This window comes from Pezoporus occidentalis, unplaced genomic scaffold (assembly GCF_034315485.1).
Source record: "Pezoporus occidentalis ecotype Australia unplaced genomic scaffold, CSIRO_AGI_Poc_V1 ctg4, whole genome shotgun sequence".
Taxonomy (NCBI): Eukaryota; Metazoa; Chordata; class Aves; order Psittaciformes; family Psittacidae; genus Pezoporus; species Pezoporus occidentalis.
In genome coordinates this window covers 4,100,571-4,118,585 of record NW_026915724.1, presented here as the reverse complement: position 1 = coordinate 4,118,585, position 18,015 = coordinate 4,100,571, and the positions used below count along the sequence as shown (strand labels likewise).

Sequence of the window (18,015 nt, the reverse complement as noted above, 5' to 3'; positions counted from 1 at the left end):
CCCTTCTAATGCACCCTAGGATGCCATTGGCCTTCTTGGCCACAAGGGCACATTGTTGGCTCATGGTCATCCTCCTGTCCACCAGGACCCCCAGGTCCCTTTCCCCTTCACTACTGTCCAGCAGGTCAGCCCCCAACCTGTACTGGTACATGGGGTTGTTCTTCCCCAGATGCAAGACTCAACACTTGCCCTTGTTGAATTTCATCAAGTTCCTCTCTGCCCAACTCTCCAGCCTGTCCAGGTCTCTCTGAATGGCAACACAGCCCTCTGGTGTGTCAGCCACTCCTCCCAGTTTAGTATCATCAGTGAACTTGCTGAGGGTACATTCAGTTCCCTCATCCAGGTCATTGATGAAAATATTAAACAGCACTGGTCCCAGCACCGACCCCTGAGGGACTCCACTAGTCACAGACCTCCAGCTAGATTCTGCCCCATTGACCACAACTCTTTGCCTTCTTCCTTCCAACCAGTTCTTGATCCACCTCACTATCTGATCATCAAGCCCACACTTCCTTAGCTTATCTATGAGGATCTACTGTGGGAGACAGTATCAAATGCCTTACTGAAATCAAGAAAAACCACATCTACCGCTCTACCATCATCCATCCACCTAGTTACTTGCTCATAGGAGGCTATAAGGTTGGTCAAACATGACTTCCCCTTGGTAAAGCCATGTTGGCTGCTCTGAAATAATGCTGAAATAATACGTTTTGAATTACCTGGGTACCACATTTCAGTCAAATCCAATGTCTAGTCTTACTCTACATAGTGAATCAATGATTCTACCTAATTATTACACCATGTGCAGCCACCATTGCAGCTCTGGAAGGTAAATTATCTTTGATGTTTCACACCAATCTAAGATCTCACTGGAAGAATTCTGAGGTTATGTATTTATGTTCCCTGTTATTTTGTCCTGAATTTAGGTAGTACAAAAGGTGAAATAAAGGGAGAGTCAACGTATGTATTACAGACAGAAGTAATTGCCATCCTCTTTAAAATGTTGGAAAACAGAAAAAGACTGTAAATCTAACAGATGTTTCTTTATGATGACTACATTAATAAAACTGCACTTTAAAAGCTAGACCTCATAATTTAAAATCAATTTTTTACTAAGTTCTTTCATGAATCTAAATTTGTTTGCAGAAGAGTGCTTTTTTCACTATCGTGGTATATGAATATTCTTCATGTTTCAACTTCCTCCTTCCTAGATGAGTCAGTAAGACGAGAATACTTCCATTATTGTTTTTCAAAAGATCAGTTGTGGTACAGAGAGACCAGCTTTTCTAGCTGACCCTGCTTAAGCATGGGTATTTGGGCTGAACAATCCTGGGAGGTGCCTTCCAACCTTTTTTTTTTTTTTTTTTAATTTTTTTTTTTTTTATTTGTGATTCTGTGATTATAAAGGAAGAGCAGGGCCTGCTTTTTTCTAAGCTAAGTTTAGTGCCTTAACTTAGGCCATTTTCCTAGTTCTAACTAGAAAGTTATTTATAGGAAATAAGGCATAATATTTGTTTGTTCATAGGAAATAAGTGACATTTCAGAAAAAAACTTTGTTATTCATGCCTTCTACAAATAATGGTGACAAAAATCAAGCAAGATGTGTTTGTTTTAAGCCTTGAATGTTAGTTTTTTATGAAGTCTTCCATGTTGATATTTATTTAATGACAAGAGGAAAGATTTTGCCTTTTTTCTATGTATTTCTCTAAGTTGAGAATGAAAGTACTGCTTTAACTTGTTCCCCACCTTAGAAGAGGAGAGTTGTTTCAGGACACGGAGCATGTGTATTAATTATAGTCAATAGTTACATTCATGTAGAAAGTTCAGAAAACTTTCTAACTTGTTTTGGAATAAATGAAGCAGAGTTGTTTTTCTTTCACAGGGTGCAAGAGTACAAAACACAGCCAAGAATTTAGGAGTGAGGGATCGAACACCACAGTCTGTGCCAAGGTAACTGACTATTTGTGTCCTAGACCATGATTTTGTCTAGTTTGTGCCAAATTCTGTTCTAGCTGCTAAAAACCTCTAACAGTAAACATTGACTGCATTGTGCACTAACTGGTAAGATTTGGTTTTAATGTACATAAAATCAGTTACATTCTTAGCCACACAGTTTTACGTAAAGTAATTAGTTGCAGAAGTTCATGCTATGTAGCACTACAAAACACAGCCATTTTTGAAAACTGAAGCCTAGTTCATGTTAATTATGAAAGCACTGGAGTAAGTCTTTCATCACTTGTGATGTTTAGTGGTTTGAGGGAAATATTCGTAACTAAATCCACAACCCCATTTTAATGAAATACTGTACTGCATTATCTCGGCAAAATCATGTCCTAGTTGCTTGTAGAGATGACGTAGTCTTTCTTTGTCTCTTTCTGAAACATCCATTAGAAAGAAAAATGCGACTGCTCTGTATTTATCCATCTTTTTTAATGCTGTGATGGATTGCAGGTACCTGAAATGTTTCTTAATAAGGACACTTATAAATGAAAATAACCAAACAACAGTGTTCTTAATTTCATCTTAATATATGGATTTATTAATCCAACTCTAATTCAGACTTTTTATTTAACCAGTTTAAAACACAATGGTTTTTGTTAACTAACAGTGCTGTCCATAGACTCGTGGAAAGACTGTCTTCTGGATTCTGACCACTAATACTCAGGAGCTTTTTCTTACACAATTTGCTCTCCTTTTCTTTGATGTCCCAGCTTCTCCCCGTAGTGAATCAGGATACTGCTCATAATTGGCTTGTACCTAATCACTGCGCGTGGTTCCACGCCTCTGCTTGATCTGACTCTAGAAAAGATGTGTACCTTAAGTGTCCAGGGAATGAGTAAATCTGAGTAGCAGCTACTGTTGTGTTAATGAGTGGCAACATTTGTTGGAGCATGTACACATCTTGCATGCCCCATAAAAGACATTAGGTAAGATCCAACAGAAGTACTGATTCTAGAGTAAATCTATCAGCAACAGAGCCATTGCCTTCACCAGCAGATGAGGGCATCCCTTCTCACAGTAATGATTAGCTTAGAGGCAATACAGGACCAAAACTGCCTGACTGATTGTCTTGCATTGTGAGACTCTAAGGCAGTAAAAAACTATTTTACTACAGTAAAAGCTGTGAGAAGCTTTTTTGTATTTTGGATGGTATGGTTTTGAACTTAAATGGACTCCTTCTTTATGACATAATCCTGAAAACAGCCAAGTAATTTTTGCAAACCAGACTTTTCCCACCTCTAAATGACAGAGCGTGTATCTAGATTCAGCTTTTGTGATAAAGGAAAAATCTAAGTTCTTACAAAGAAAAACTAAGCTATGAGACATCTTTTGGCTTTGCATCAGTTGAGAAAAGATCACCTCTTTCCAGCTAACACTCCACAACATAGCAATGAAAAGCTGAAGAAAAAGTATGAGAGCTCCTAGAACATAGACAGATGCATCCAGCATGCTTGCCAGTCAGCAGCAACAGCAATATCACAGGAATATCTCGTTGATCTCAGTGTTTGGGGCATTTGGTGTACCATTAGTGACATGTCACATAAGTCGGAATAGCCAGCAGGGGTGTAATTTTGATGATACTGTGGGTTCTCAGTTCTTTACCTTGAAAAGAATTTTACCATTACATATGGTTCCATTTAGCATCACTTGACAGTGTTTTCAGTTCTCTGCAGTTACCACTGCTTTGTGTCTTTTCTCAGCTGATCTGTTTGTACTATCTCAGATAGTTGTTCCATACATATTGACCCAGAACAGGCTGTTTCTACTCTGTCATTCCTCATCAACTATACCTCCTTAGGGATTTTATTGTTGTTTTTTTTTTGCTTCATAATTCCCATATATCACTTATTCTGAAGACAAGTAATCTTAATGATTACCATCTCAATCCGAAGAATACACAGAACTTGGGGCTCAGCTTTTCTGCATGTGGTTCCAGAGAAATTAGGTTTTGCTAAAACATCACAAAGAAAAAACATCAAAAAGAACTAACCTTGCTGCAATTACTTTGAGAAGATTCTGATAGTAATTTTATCTATCTTTTGCCAGCTTTGAATATTATTGCTTTATCACACTAGCAGAATCAAATAACTCAAACTGTGTTTATTTTACTGGGCATACTTGTGTGTATAAAATCAGGCCATCTTATTCTCTCATTGGTATATAAATGGGAAATACATGTATACTGCCTTATCTGTGGCTCCAAACAAACACATTGGTGCCTGCACAACGTGACCTTAAATGATCATGTTTCTGAGTCTGCCAGGTGACAATTTGGAAGAGGCCAGTGATCTTAAGAACACATCATAGTGGAGGTTTGAGAGCAGGTTTGCAGTTGCTGTGTGACTGACAGAACTGATGCTCCCCATTCTTACCATCTGTGCTTGACAATCACTTCCAGTGAGATTCAGAGAACAGTTATTGAGCACATGGCCATTGTTCATTGTCAGTATCCTAGGTTAACTCCTAGGGGAACTGAAATCAGAGAACAGCAGCTATCCTGCCCTGCTCTTGCATAGCCACAGGATGCTTTTTCTGACAGGATATGACTAGAAGTTGAAGAGCATTTTCATACTCACAGAGGCAGCCACACATATTGTGCCTCACATAATTTCAGTAGCTGCTAACAAGGCAGCAGCCCATTAATCTTGAATTGTTTGTGGAGCCCAGCCACATGTATGGACTTTCGTTTTCTGTGTTGATTTGTAGTATGATTTTGAAACTTATGATGAGTTAAAATGGAGTCACATAATGTGATGTTTAACAGGCAGATTTTCAAAATATATGTGGAAAACGCGGATATCCTGAGCATCCTGGGGAGAGACTTTTCATCAGGGCCTATTGTGACAGGATGAGGGTGATGGTTTTAAAATAAAATAGGGGAGATTCAGGCTGGACGTGAGGAAAAAATTCTTTACAATGAGGGTGCTAAAATCCTGGCACAGGTTGCCCAGAGAGGTGGTGGATGCACCATCCCTGGACGCATTCAAGGCCAGGCTGGATGTGGTTCTGGGCAACCTGATCTAGTTGAAGATGACCCTGCTTATTGCAGGGGCGTTGGACCAGTTGATATTTGAGGTCCCTTCCAACCCAAACTATTCTATGATTCTGTGATCTTAAATATCGCTAGCCTTCAAGCCACTGGAGAATTCGCAACCCTGCCTGTAGTCAGATCTACCAAACCTGCTATTTCTATTGTTTTGGTATTTCAATATCTGAGATTCTTCATCATTAATGCACATGCTGTGTCATTGTCTTTTCACGTCTTCTGATGCTTTTTAATCCTTCCCATGCTATCCTTGGTCTCTTCTCTTTGCTGTTGCTTCAATGAGACACTTTCCCTGAGGAAAATATGTAATCTCCAAATGAGATCATGTCTATTGCTGCTTCTAATTGCTGTGCTTGCAGCAGAGATACTGTATGCTGGACATACTTACAGGACAGAGAGCCTGAGGTCAGAATGGTTGCCGTTTATTTTCAGTATTCCTAACATTAGGGTAAAGTTTCAAACACTTGCTAATAACCAAGTCCATGCTGAAGGGCTTACTAGAAGTTCAAAACCCATTATAAATGAAGGGGTGGCTATTCCAATCTGTACTGAGATATTAATATGAACCAAATCTTACTGCTCTTGCCTTCATACATGTAGAAACGGGTTGAGGGGGGAAGTTTAAAATCTTAGTGCTGGCCTGTCAGGTATCTGACATCTGTCTCGGGTCCTTCAGACAACATCAGTTTTATAGGGAGCTGTTTTAGAGTGAGGTCTGACTGTGTCAAACCAAACCAAAGTTGGAAGCAGTTGTGTTCACCAAGCAGCTTTTCAGATTTAGACATTCAGAGCAACGACTGGTAATTGGATTAGTGGAGACTTTGATTTTTCCAGAACGGGGTCGTCAGTGCAGAAATATGAAAACTTGACTAAACTGGAATGTCTTTATTTATAAGATTGCTTATAGATGTGTGCTTTAATGATACCACTTTCATTGTGAACATTCATGCTCATTAATAAAAATTTACTGGCGTTATATCAGTGTTATTAAACTGAATTCAGTCTCTTGTTCTGCAGTGCAGGAAGACTTAGGTTTAGTTTGTGTTCCTTAAATTTACCCATTTTAATAATGACCAAGTTCTCAGAATAACAATTGCTTTGTTTTTTGTCATTGTCAGATTATACAAGCTATGCCAGCCACCACCACCTGTTGGAGAAGAATGAGGAGAACTGCTCCAGAAAATTCCAGTAATGACCTTAAGGATACTGGGACTATATGACAAAAATCTAACTGCACTATAGCAGTGTGTGCCTAGGGCTTTGATAAATAGAAAAACCCTTTACTCAGGATAAAGAAAGAAATACCCTAAATATTCTCTATTGGTAGTGAAAAATAAACAACCAACTTCTAAAAAGTATTTCTGGAATCTGTGCACTCCAGCCTTACGCTACTAAAACAGGAATCTTCCTTGGGAATTTTACACTGGAATCCAGTTCATTTGATGGGTCTTGTTCAGCCACACGATAGGTATAGCCAGCAGTTGGAATACAGATATCTTGTTCAGAGAGAATGACTTCACTTGTACACTGTACAGAATGTCTTCTTGCAGAAGGAATAAAAGCCTAGATAAACTAGGCTTGATAACGAGCATGCACTTCATACAGGGCCCTTTGCACTGATAATCCCTTTTTTCCCATCACTATCAGAATTTTTCAGAATGGTGATGTTACTGTTACAAGTATATAAGGTAGGTGAGGTTTAAAGGTGGAAAATTGTAGAACTGTGTTTAATGGCTACAGGCAGACTACTGCTAGGAGCATGTGCTTGTAATCGGTAAACTTAATCATGTCTTAAGGTGTCCGTTGTCATACTCCTTTGGAAAGAGTAGCTATATGGTATATGAGGTGAAGTTTTGCCCCTTGTTCAGTTGCCATTTTAATGAAGGAGAAGAAATGTAAGATCTTCATCCATGGTTAGACTGAATTTCAGACTCTGTCTAGTAGATGTTTTACATTATTGAGTCTCTGCATTTCAGAGTTTTCCAGAGTTGTGTATATTCTTGTATTATAGTGCTATACTAGCCAATCTGCAGAAGGCGAGGATGAGGCAGTATTGTTATGTTTAACTGGAAATGTCTGTGGTATAAGTTGAAGTACAGTTTGGGGGGGTGATGTATTGTTGCATTTCCTGTGTTTTGTCAGAATAGTTTTGTTTTTTTTTCAATAGGATGTCAGTTCTTTTGGAGTGGTAATTGCTATAGATTTATTTTGAAATTGTAATGAATATTTAGAGGGACCAGGGAAAATGTATCTACATTTAGCTGTTCTTTTGGCGGAAGAATTTTCAGAGGTGTCCCCAGATGAGGTTTCATATGTGAAAACATTGAAACAAAAACTATATTCTGAAATAGTTCTACTTGTAGCAGCTATGCAGTCTGTTAGAGCAGGACATACACTGTGTGAGTAAATGTTATTTTCTGTACAACAGCAGCCTATAGTTATGCTATAGCAATCAAACCTCACAACATAATTGTTGAATATTATCTAGTTATTTATGAAATCTTCAACAAATATATTAGTCCGCAATTAAATAAGTGAGAATTCAAAATGAGATGTACTCTTGCAGAGAGTGTTTTTATATACGATATCTAGGGGACTTACTACTTTTCTCCAAAGGAGGAATTAGAGCTCCTACCTTTTTCACTATTCTTAATGTTTTTACACAGACTTTAACTTTGCTAAGAAAATAAATATTTTTATATATCCACAGATATCTATGTCTGCACATACACGTGAGTTTCAATATGTATATATTTATGTAGTCATATCAGTTACTAGTACAATCTTAAATATAAAATGTTTGCCTTAAACTGTGACAAAGATATGCAGTAATGAACACGTCACTAACAATTTCACCTTTGTCCTTTGAAGTTTACACTCTCAGAGTTACTGGAAGCTGTGGGACTGTAATCTTTTTAATTAAAACAAAAATAGAAAACAAAGTTTTACTGTTTAGAAATTACACACTTTGTCTAGGATGATCTAATGCATGCACGTAAAAAAGGGTCACAATTTCTGTAGTCGCTATTCTAGTCAGGATCTCAAACTTCTGGATGTGTTTCATTTGGAGAGAGAGCGTTGGCTCTTGTAATTCCCACTTCAGGCAAAAGCACAAAAAAAATGGTTCAGTTTCTGCTTGTTCAGACATGAGGAGTTTAGAGAAGCCATAATCACCTTATGCCAAGAATGGTGTCAGTGTGAGCCCAGCTGTGAGCTCACATCTTCCTGTGAGATTTGCCCACATGAGTTTTGTTTTTTTACTACAAGGCAAATCAGCTGTCAGGTGCATGTTGCTGCTAATCTTGTATAATACAAAATAACCTGTAGGGCAGAATCTGTTGCATGCACATGCATTATTGTAACAAGTCATCACTCTTTACTGCATTGAAAATTGCAAATATACCAAAACAGTCTCCCTGTATAATACAGTGCCTAATTCTTTTCGTTGTTAAAACATGGGCTAATACATAATACACATTTGTAAGCACCGAGGGACAAATACTTATGAGCCAGTCACTGAACAAATATTTTAGCTGTTGTTTCATGCGTGTGCGTCAGAAATCCTGACCTTTTGGGTTTGTATCTCATTTTTTGTTCCTTTTTTTTGTTTTGAACCCCTATAGGCAGTTTTCAAAAACTTGATCAGCACTATGAGCTTCATTGGTGACCCATACTGCAAGATAAAGTGTCTACTTAGCCTGGTATCAAAGGGGCTGAGAAACTGAAGCCCTGGTTTTCTGAAATTATAGGTAGCATGTGTAAGTACAGGATTTCCAGGGGAAAATGAGCATAAATGTCCCACTGACTGTGGAAAGCAGGTGACTAATTTCTCAGGATTTCCTTTAAAAGCCAGTGTTCGCTTGAAACATTGTGCAGAATTTCAAACTGCTTTTCTCTTCCCTCTGTTTTCAGAGCACATTCTAACACATCTGGCTTCTAATAACATTTGATGAAACTTTAAGAAGCCCATTCATGAAGTATACATTTACTTCATTGTTCAAAACAATAATGTTCATTATTATTTGTTTGGTGTATGTAGCAGATGTATTTGTTCCCTATGCAAGGTGCACTTGCAGAGCTAAAAGAAATAAATCCATTCTCATCACAGTATTATGTTTATCCTCTCATAAATTTTTAGGCTTATTGGTAACAGAGAATGATGATTTACAAGAACTGTAACACCCGTAACTTGTTAAATCTTTGCTTCTGCAGCAACAGATTGTGCAGCCTGTTTTTGCAAGGATGTGTTGTACTGGTTTAGGGAAAGCATTCTCTGTGTCATTTTTACTTTTTCATCCAAGACAAATCTTCTGGGAATAAATTCAGTTCTGGGAATAAATTCAAGGATCTGGAGGCATACACTACCAAATATTGACTACTGGTGGTAGTCTGTGGGGTTTGTACAGGATATGTAACAGGCTTAAGGTCCAAGGAACAGTGAAGTTCCCATAGCGTTCATGCTTGGAGAAAACTAGATTTTGATTTTAAAGTAAAGCTGATGGGGTTTGGCCTATCTTTGTAACCATCATCTATGAATAATGGGATGCTAAACAGTCTTTATGAGATGAGCATTGATTCAGTATAGTTCCCCAAATTAGGTGTTTCATAACACTTATTTTCCTTGTAGATTGTAAATGTAAATGAATACAAAAATGTATCAATTCCAGTTTCTAAATGTCCAAGATGTTTGCGTTTAGAGATCCATTTTAAAGTAAATATTCCTGCTGTCAGCTGAACCAAACAGCCAATTTTATCTCCACTGAGAGAGCTACTGTCTTTAGTGGCCTTTTAGGTAGTTTTCACTGGGGTTTAGGAAACACATCAGGTTTTCAGTCTGGTTTTTATTTGTTTGTTTTAATGCAGTCAGTAGTGGTCAGTACTGCTCTTCTACTGGTTTAGAGCCAAAATGAAATATAACTTGATGAGGATTTATAGTAATCATACTTAGTTCATTTATCATCTAATGGAAAAAAAATGAATCAGTTTTATTGACCTCTTTACCCACAGAAATTCACAAGAAAACAGCAGTGATTTTTTTTTGTTTTGTTTTATTAACTCATTGCCAGATGTAGTGTGTGTATGTGTATATATATACTTCGACAACTACCTGAATGTGAGTATACACATCACGGTTAAGCATGATGCTCAAAAAAGCAAAGTACTTTTCATTTATTTTCATTTAAATTGTGAAATCAGTAACTGTAGTATATATACATATTGTTCCATACCCTTTACATTGCAGCTACTTCTGCCAGCATTTTATGCATATTTTGCACCATTTTTGTTTAACATTATGAAAAGAACTAATGCATTGCCTTATGTACTATATCTCTGTACTTGCTGATAAATACAGGTAGTGCTTTTCTAAATGTACTCTAGTAGTACACTAGCATTGGTAAATTTAGATGCACAGTGCATACTTGTCTCAGGATAAATGGGTTTTTCATCATTAGGTTTTGAAGTATAAAAAGATACTGAACTCATTTTTGTTTGCTGACAATTGTGTAGTTTTGTCGTTGGGTTTTTTGTTTGTTTGTTTTTTAATATATTCTGTATATATCAATCAAGTTTTCCTAAAGAAATGTTACTACAAATGTTTCCCTTTTCCTGCTAGAAGATGTTTGTTTTCTTGTTGTGTATGTATAAATGAATATAGAGCATGCCTAGTCATGCAGATGTTAACACCGGTGAGAAATTTTAGATTGTCTAGAGGCCAGTCAAGTAGTCATTTCTTATGTTCTACTCCAGAAGTAACATATCCATCCAAGAAATCCAATATGGCTATAGCGGAACGACCCTACAAATAACTTCTGCTTCAGTTACAAAGTCCAATAGTATTCAAAGTAGCTGGGACATTTCTGAAAGTACTTAGATTTAGACTTTCATGGGAATTTCCACATCTTTCCTGTACTATGTGCCAGATTTAAAAGATTAAGTGGCCTTACTAACTTCTTAACACACTGTATATAGTGTATGTACTTGGTTATACTTGTGTTACACTTTAAAAATGAACTTAATTTCTGCATTGAATATTGCACACATTTTTCAAATGAAGAATATATTGTTTGTAACATCTCATTAAACACAGGAGAGCATTACTGCTTTGAAATACTATGTGCAAGTGCACAGAATCTCTCAGTGAGCTTTTCTTTGGAAACAGTCACACTAGCAGCTCTGTGGGTAGTTCAGTTTGTCAGAATTAACCTTTGGAATTTAATGTTAAATATCCTTGAAACATGGATTTAAATTACTTTTGCCTTTTTTTGTAAAGTGCCTTTGTAGCGTACCTTGAATCATTTGCTGTATTGGTTATGTGTTAAACTAATACTGTGTACTTCTAGATCTATGGTTTATTTTTTTAATCTACATATTAAAGAGTGGAATGGTAACAATGTATTACAGCCTGTCAGACAGCAATAAAACCATTCATAATATGGCCATTGCAAATCTCTTTATTTTCAAGAAGTAAGTTGGGGGTAGGAGGGTTGGGAGGGTGTTGGGGGGTCTTTAACACTTTCAGTATGGCTGCCTAGGAATTCAGCTGCAGGAGAAGATAAACTTCTAGAAATAAATTTTTATAATACATATCTCTTCTGAGAACCCAGGCCCAATCTCGGTTCATTGCTGACAATTAAAGTATATCTTTATAACCTGTGGAAAGTTGAAGCCTGCATGAACAGTAGTCCCTGGCTTTGGTGAGCTATATTTTGTGAAGGCTGGAAGAGACAGGCATGAAAATCCCTTTCTGATCCCACGGTGCCATTACTGCCCCACAAAGGTCCAAAGCATCCACTTTTTCTGGCATTCCCTTGTCTGAAGACTGAAAGTGTGAAGCTGTTGTCATCTGTCTACTGCTGTGCACAAGAATCATCTGACGAGCACAGAAATGGAGTGTTGCACTCCTTGTGCTAAAACCCCACTGCTGTATAAATGATTGATCCTCTAGAGGAACTGGGAATTGGTTCCCAGCTGTTGTTGGGATACCAGGGGTTTGAGGAGTTGCACTGAATGTTTCTTTTGTAGGACTGAAAGCTGATGAAATATTAGACCTCGCTGAGCAGTTGTCTCTGTGTGAAGTAAATTCTGATTTCTACATGGTAGTTGTGCTCAAGACCAAGAGGAACAGTGGAGGTAGGACCAAAAGCAGCTGCAATGGTCTGTCAAATCCCTTTTGTTTTCCATCTTCTGCTAGCAGGATGGAGGGTGAGCATGAAAGTATTTCTGGATAACTAGACTTAAAATGATAGATTACTCCCCCCCCTTTCCCTTTCCCCACTTGCTCTCCTGAGTATTCCTCTCTCCTTGATTTTGTGAATGAAGGCAGCATGGAAATTAATGGCACTATTGAGAAGCAGAAGTGACCAGATGATTTCAAATATGGCCTGCTTTCTTTCCACCATAACTGAGGTTTCTTTTTTTCCAGTGCTCCTCATTTCTGTGCTCTTGCTACCATGAAAATCCAAAGAATTATTTGATCAGTGTACATGATGGGAATAAGTAGTGCTTTGAAATGATTTCTGAGAAAGATAACAGTCACACCATGGTAGTACTTGGGTGTCCAGTAGTTTCTCATATATCCTGAGGAAGTATTGCTGCTATCATGATTTGAAAGTCAAAATTTCTGCAGAGGGACTTCCTATGGTCATATGAAGCACACTGTGAATGCGATTCAAAACAGATAATGTATCTTTTCCTCACATCGAAATATGTGTCAGCTGATCTTTAAAAGTAAAGACACTTCCCACTTCCTTTTAAATGCTACTCATAATAAAATTACTTTTACTGTGTATTTAATTGCTTTTTTAATGGCTCATTATGTCATGAAGAAACTGGACAGATGATGCTTATACTTTGCTTATACTAATGAAGTGGAATTGCTAACAATTAATTACTTCATTGTTGCTTGTAGAAATCTTAATTCTCTGAAACTGCTTTCCCAGAGAATACTAAATTCTGCTTCCCTCCCCCCCCTCAGTTTCTGTATACTTTTTCCTCCATGCAGCTGCCAAGCTCCTGAGGGCAATATAAAACCCTAACTGCTCCAACAAGCCTCTCCCTACATCTGCTGGCCATGGCTCTGGAGCAGCATTTCAGCTCAGGTATGGGCAGCCCCTGCCTCCAGCCTCATCTCCTGGGTACGCCTTGAAACCTGTGTTACGGTAGTTTTGTCTCTTCTCCTGTCTTCTGACTGGACTTTCTGGATGGGCCCTGCACCTGAGTCAGTATTTTCCCTTTTCTGATCATCCTTGGACTATCAGTGGAGCCTGTTACTGCCCTGGTCCTGCCAGGGGGAGGCCACTGGGCTGTGTTCACCCACAGGTCCTGCTTGTCCCACTTCAGGGAGTGGACCTGCTCTCCTGTTCCACAAGAGGCACACCAGTGCTGCTACGGGTTTTGCTGTGGTCAAACTACTACTGGCTTGTGTTGCACTAAAGCAGATTAATGGATTAGAGAGCTGCTTTGGGGCGGGGGGGGGGGGGGGGGGGGGGGTAATGCCCATTTCCAGTCAAAAGTTGACAGGAGGACTCTTCCATTGATAAAATGGAATGATACATAAACCTTGGGATGAAGGCTAGCACCCAAAAATATAGCCCTAATTTGTTGAAAAGGTTTGAAAATGCATCTCCAGAACATCACAAGATGGAGAAAAAATGAATACTGGTTACTGAGGAGGAGTGCAATGTAAGGCAAGTACTGATCAATGTCAACACAGCAATGAAATGTCCTGAAGATTTGACTTCAGTTTTTCCAAGTATTTAACACAGTTTTAATATGTTACTAAACAACTGCATCTTTAATAGAAGACTCAATGCAAATTCTTAGTATTTTGCCTTGCATCCAGAACCTAGGGCAGGAGGGATTTTAACATCTGGAATAAATAATTGCTGTCTTTCCTTGTGAAGCATAACAGCCTCTGCAAGTAGGAGGAAATTGTACTGGATATATTCTGGGAGCATAATCAAATAAAAAGAACACCAATCAGTTTTGATTCTGCTTTCATTTAAATGAATAACCAAGTTTTCATCGACTACAGAGAATGAATCCATAATACTGGGACTATTATGCCCGAACCAGACTAGCTTGAATGCTTGTCAGTGTGTTTAGTTCACCTAATTAATGAAACTATTCATGTCTCAAGACAGAAAGCTTGACTGGAAATGAGAAGCAGACCATGTGTAATCAATGGGATTTTGTCATCAACCAGCCATACAGTAGGTCTAATCAAACCAGTGTAGGGCGTGATTGCAAGCAAACGAACATCAGTACTACATTAACTAAAGTCAGTGCATCACTGAAAAAGTTGATGACAAAGTATCACCCAGATTAAGACAAAGATGATGTCTGATCCTGATTAGTGCTACTCACTGACATTGTAATACATTTCAAAATGCATGGAGTGACATTTGAATTCAAATTCAAGACAAAGCGAAAGCTTGATTGAATGTTTAGCAATCTATTAGATGCTGTTGCTAAACAGGAAAATACATAAAGCTTTTATATATTAAGAAGTAGGTGTTTGGAATTTTGACAGCACGCCCGGGAAAACTGGGAGCTTGGGAAAAACAGGGAAATAATTCTAATAATGTGTCATTTTTAAAGGACATCTGTGAACTTGGTACAGACGGAATGGACAGTAGGCTTTCATTTCTGGTTCCCATTACTTTGAGAGAACGCATTAATGTTTGAAACTAAACCACATTATCTTCATGAATGTTGTGTGATGAGTATCCAGATAATCTCTTTTAGTCTAATCCTTTAAAGAAACACAAATTCCCTGCCTAATCATAGTTCCTTTTTTATTCCTAATGTGAGAAATAATCTCTATTATTTCCTTCTATTGTCCTCAGTAACAATGTGTTAAATGAGATTTTAAGGTTTTTTTTTCCCAATATGTATTTCTTCTCTTATTTAATTAATTAATTTATTCATGCCAGGTGAGATGCCTTTCAGAGGAACAGTAGAAGTTAAGATTCAAGTCACATTGATGTTATGGTCCTGTTGTGCTTTCAACATTTCTCTTGAAGACTACAGTCTGTTTGAAGCCTCCTACAGGAGCACTCGTCCCAGTGTTGAGTAGTCAGACAGAGATGACTGAAGATGACAAAGTGCTTTCTATTAAGATTGTGGTAAAAATCTACCCTGTTTCCCTTGGAGTTCAGCTATCATCTAAATGAGCTTATAAGAAAAAATACAATTCAGTGTAGTAAAAGCAGAATATTTAAATTTTAGTACAATAATAATTACTGATGGTATTTCATATATCTGATTGATAGTAAAACAGGAAACATATTTTGTACGAATAAGAATTAAAGTGGAACAACTACTTACATCATATTTTAAAATGGTAATAAAGTCTGAGTGAGAAGGGCAGAAAAAACAGTCGAAATTCCTACTTTGTCCCTAGGTATCCTTAATATTTGAATTTGCTTTAAGCCACAGCAGATCAAAAGAATGAGGATGTACCCCTCATTATAATCAGGATTTCCATAACATTCAAAGCAGTTAAAAATTTTCTCCAAAGAAGTAAAATTTTTTTTATAAACTGAGAAACTCCTTCTACTCTTTTTCCACTCTCCCAGTCCTATTTGTGTGTTTCCAAACACTGATAATCCCTGTGAACCTTCCTTAGAGCAAAATCAGTGAGCAGGCCAAAGAATAAACCAGCATGGAAAATGGACTCTGCCCATGTTCAAAAGAAGGAAAATCACAGGTGCCGAGGGCTTTTCAAATGTGCTGAGCTACAACCATTTTCCGTTTCATTCAGTGTTGGTCTGATGTGCGATCAGGACGGTTGCTGAGCACGGCTGTTGGTGCAGTGCAGAACTACAGGCTCTGCCGGATTCTTTCGAAGTTGTGGCACGTGGAAGTAGGTCTGCTTTGAGCAAGGTGGAGTGAAATGGAGGAAATGTGAATCCCCTTCTTGTGAAATTTGCTGTTCGGATCACACCCAGGACTGTCAAATATGCTGACTGTCAACCTGGATGTTAACAGCCAGTCTACTGAAAATTAATCTGCTATCTATCTGCATCATGAAGTGACAGCTGTGTAGTGTTGGCACTTTCAACTGTTTTCAGGCAGAGGAGAGTATGATGTTTAGTTCGAACTAGAAACTTCTGATTGCCAGGCCAAAACTTCTGAGAATGTTTTTATAGCCTTGCAGCACATGGACTAGTCTTGTGTGCATTAGGTCTTCCATATGCATGTGCTTCAGATCAGGCCTGCTTTGTTCCAAATCCTGGAGGCACTTAGGTGAGAGTTAGGTTCCAAACTATTTGCCTATTAGTCCTAGGCATACCCAGGCCAGAGCTGCAATTGCTCAAGGGATGTTTCAGCTGGGCAGGAGCCATCCAGAGTATTTAGGCAGGCTCACAAGCCATTTTGAGTAACATCTCTGGATTTAATGATTGACATCCTGGTATAGGTACTGAAGTTGTAGTTACCTGAAAGTAAAAGCAGAAATTGTGTCATATTTTTCAAAAGTGATTCAGGGCTGGGTTACAGAATATATATATACATATACATATTCAATACATATAATAATACCTATAATACATATTCAACTGGTGATAAGGTCTGGATCAAAGGAATTAATCCATGTTTGGACTTCAACTCTGACATGAAACCTGGCTTCTATTCTTTAATCACTGTTGTCAACAAATGCTAAGTTTCCAGGTATATCATTCACTTCTGAGAACAAAACTAATGCTCCTGTTCCATTTGCCAGCTCTGATTTTTCAGCAAACTTCTTCCGATTTATGGCAAGAAAAGTCTTAAATCCCTTTTATGAGACATTGTATTTGGATACCTAATCATGAAGACAACCCCCTGTTAAGATTTCTAAAACCTAGTCCAAATTATTTCCACGGTAGTTAGGCATCAAAACACTTCTGAAAACCCTACCAGGACACCTGCACCACTTGTAAAAAAGGTAGCTTTAAGTCTAGTCTAGATGCATATAAAATGTAAAATGAAGGAGGTAGTATTCATGGTGTCATAAACTTCCTTGAGAACAGAAGTGAAATACCAATTCTCATAAAAAGCCTTGATCTTTCATTTATGATTTTCCAGTCATAACAGTAGTGCATATTTTTTCATACTCACGTGAAGTTCCAGTATTTAATATCACCAAAATGACAGCCTTTCACTTGTAGCTTAATTCACTGTGTGTCTGTTTAATTTGGCTTGAGTCACTGCTGTAGAGACTTTACCCCGTAACTGCCAATCCCAGTGTATAATATAAGTTATATTTAAATTCTTTCTGTCAAAATGATCAGTTATTCAGAGATTCTGGTTTACATTCAGAGCTTCCTCTTCTCCAACATCTTTTCCAAATATCCTTGAGTAATATAAATGTCTCTGCTAACCACCTAATGGCAGGCTCTCTGTCTGGCTCTCACCCACTGCAAACCTTATTACTCATGTTACATTTCTACCACCAGAGCTTCCCAGATACCTCAACCATTCAAAGATTTGTTAAAATTGTTCATAATCTGGAATATCAGAACCCAAGTAAGGCAGTGATTCTGTTGAAGCAGCAGGGATAGAACTGGTCCCCAAGAAGTATTCCCTGAGAAAAACAAAAGGCACCATAATGTTCTTTAAGGATTGTTATACAGTCATCATATTCATGATGTTCAGCCCTCTTGGTATCACATTATTCCTAGATACATGTGAAAATGTTATACATAGTCTCCCTGTCCTACTGCAGGATTGTAACTAAGCTGTGAAAGGACTACAGTTTATAGCCATGGCAAGGAATTAAGAAGTCTTGGGTCAGTTTCCAATCACTAAAGTGCACTTAAGTTTTTACTTAAGGTAAACATATAATGCATGGAACCTTTCTGGCTTCAATATCTGTAAAACATGAATAATAATAATACTCCTTCAACCTTAAAGGCCTTTCTATTTCTGTTCTCTGTTTCTCTATATGAAAGCATGCAAGCTCTGCTTACAAGCATCTGTATCTG

General features: G+C 37.9%; 1 protein-coding gene across 2 annotated transcripts in view; it reads left to right on the top strand.

Moving 5' to 3' along the window:
- Nucleotides 1-7,758, top strand: part of PREX2 (phosphatidylinositol-3,4,5-trisphosphate dependent Rac exchange factor 2) — a 171,777-nt gene extending 164,019 nt beyond the window's left edge. For both annotated transcript variants that reach the window (XM_062633230.1, XM_062633229.1), the window contains 2 exons: nucleotides 1,883-1,950; nucleotides 6,166-7,758. In XM_062633230.1, coding sequence (XP_062489214.1) covers nucleotides 1,883-1,950; nucleotides 6,166-6,211 — 114 coding nt within the window. In that variant the 3' untranslated portion in view covers nucleotides 6,212-7,758. The remainder of the gene's footprint in view (nucleotides 1-1,882; nucleotides 1,951-6,165) is intronic.
- Nucleotides 7,759-18,015: the final 10,257 nt, after the last annotated feature.